Source organism: Gavialis gangeticus, unplaced genomic scaffold (genome assembly GCF_001723915.1).
Source record: "Gavialis gangeticus isolate Ggan-Ray unplaced genomic scaffold, GavGan_comp1, whole genome shotgun sequence".
Taxonomy (NCBI): domain Eukaryota; kingdom Metazoa; phylum Chordata; order Crocodylia; family Gavialidae; genus Gavialis; species Gavialis gangeticus.
This window is the reverse complement of record NW_017729014.1, coordinates 20,069,517-20,071,734: the sequence shown is the minus strand read 5'-3', so window position 1 is coordinate 20,071,734 and position 2,218 is coordinate 20,069,517. Positions and strand designations below refer to the sequence as shown.

Here is a 2,218-nt window from a genome sequence, read left to right as displayed (position 1 = left end):
TTTTTTTTTTTTTTTCACTTTTGGTGGTGCCTGCTTGCCTCTCTCGCCGGTCCCCGCCTGCGGCGAGCATGGCAGCGCTGCCAGGGACGGTGCCCCGAATGATGCGCCCTGCGCCGGGGCAAAATTACCCCCGCACCGGCTTCCCTCTGGAAGGTAGGTGTGCGCGCCCCCCCGGCCCTGCCCGGCCCGGGCCGGGTGGCCTCCGCCGCGTTTGCAACCTGCCCTCCCCGGGGTGGTGGTGCGGGCACCGCGGGCCCGGGGCTGCCCCGCTCCCCGAGTCGTGCGGCCGGGGCTTGCGGGAGCCGAGCGCGCAACTTCGCTTTCGCCCTTGATAGGCGTGTGTGTGTGGACGCGTATGCGCGAGTGTATCCGTGCGTGTATGTATGATATGATATAATAGATTGTAAATAATAATAACAGGTATTATTGGATGTCGTTATTATACAGTCTGTATGATCTATGATAGGCTGTGCAGCATGTGGTATGCATTATACTTCGTGCGTAATGTATATTCTACATTATATGGGATATATTAGCTGTGTGTGTAAATGTATAATCTATAATATAGAGAGAGATTTATATAACGTATATATTTATGGCTCTCTGGGTATCTACTCTGTATGCGAGCTATATCTAGTTCCTAGGTATAGTATATACCTAGTATAATATAATACACCCCCCCCAATACGTAAATAGATGAGGTGACTTGCCCCTCTCCCCAGGAGGAAAGGACTCCCCAGCTCTTCTCCTCCCGGGCCCCATGGGGGAAAACCCCCAAACTTTGCAGGCGGGCGAGAAGAGCGAGCGGGGCTGACTGGGCCGGGGCAGGGGGTGCTGGGGGGAGAGGGTCGCCATGAGCCGAGCCCCAGGTGCCGGGGGGGGCGTTTCTGGAGCTGCTGAGAAGCCCCCCGGAGCTGGCAGCCCTGCCCGAGCCTCCCCCGCGTGTGCGCGGACACACCGCCTCCCTCCCTGCCCAGCCCGGCCCGCCGGGGCCGGCGGGACCCCGCGTGCCCCCCGCACGACGGCAAAGCAGTTCATGCCGGCCGTGATCAAGTGGGGGAAAACCACGCAGGCTGCAAAACACACAAGCTAGGGGGATTTGCTGAAGTGCTTTTCTGTAGCAAATGAAGTAAAGCAGCCGGGCAGGGGAAGGATCAAAGGCTTACAACAATATTTGCACAACATGACTGGGAATAATGAAGAGCGGGGGCTGCCGGGGGTGCTAGCACCTCTTGAATGCGAAATGGGCCACTCGAGCGCTCCCCGTCGCTAATGATGCGTCCCAGGAGCGGCGGGCAAGTGACTTTGAATTAGTGGTGCATGATTCTCGGTAAATCGGGCGGCGGCTGCCGGCGTCCGCTTCTCCGTGCGCGGCGAAGAGCAGCCCCGCGCCCCCGCCAAGCGCCCGGCAAATGAGGCAGCTGAGTTCCCCGCTCTCCTCTGCCCCTCCCCGCGCCTGGGAGACCGTGTTCATCTGCGCGGTGTCACACAAACGGGGGGCGCCGGGAGGGGGGATTAGCCGCTCGCCTCCAGAGCCCCGCAAGGGACGCGGGGGCAAGGGGTGAGCAGCGGCGGGCTCCTGCCCTTGCTGAAGGCGTCCCCCCCAACCACCCGCCCCCCGCCGCATTGGCCATGCCAGTGGGCTGCTGCAATACCCCGCCTGTGGCCCCCGCGTTCAAACGGGGCCCGATGTGGGGGCGAGGTTTCATGCCGGCCCTTGGCCCCCGCCGGGTGCCCTGCCTCGCAAAGCGGGCTTCCCCAGCCCTTCCCCTGGGGAGGCGGAGAGGAGGGACAGCCTCTCTTTTTTCCCCGAGAAAAGTTGCCTGCCTGGTCCTGCGGGCCCAGAGCCACGGGGCAAAGGGGGCAAAGGGGCCGGGGACCAGCTGAAGGCGGAGGGGTGCAAGAGGGGGCCGGGGCAGCCTCTAACGCGGGTTTCTGCTCCCCAGTGTCCACCCCCCTGGGCCAGGGCCGGGTGAACCAGCTCGGCGGGGTGTTCATCAATGGCCGGCCCCTGCCCAACCACATCCGCCACAAGATCGTGGAGATGGCCCACCACGGCATCCGGCCCTGCGTGATCTCCAGGCAGCTGCGGGTCTCCCACGGCTGCGTCTCCAAGATCCTCTGCCGGTACCAGGAGACGGGCTCCATCCGTCCCGGGGCCATCGGCGGCAGCAAGCCCCGGGTGAGTGCGCAGCCCCCCCCCCCCCCCCCCGACCAC

The 2,218-nt window shown here is 63.5% G+C and overlaps 1 protein-coding gene across 1 annotated transcript in view; it reads left to right on the top strand.

The window, feature by feature from the left end:
• Positions 1-24: 24 nt before the first annotated feature.
• The window catches only part of PAX7 (paired box 7), a 182,276-nt gene continuing 180,082 nt past the window's right edge, over positions 25-2,218 (top strand). The window contains exons 1-2 of the mRNA XM_019511923.1: positions 25-153; positions 1,947-2,182. Coding sequence (XP_019367468.1) covers positions 69-153; positions 1,947-2,182 — 321 coding nt within the window. The 5' untranslated portion in view covers positions 25-68. The remainder of the gene's footprint in view (positions 154-1,946; positions 2,183-2,218) is intronic.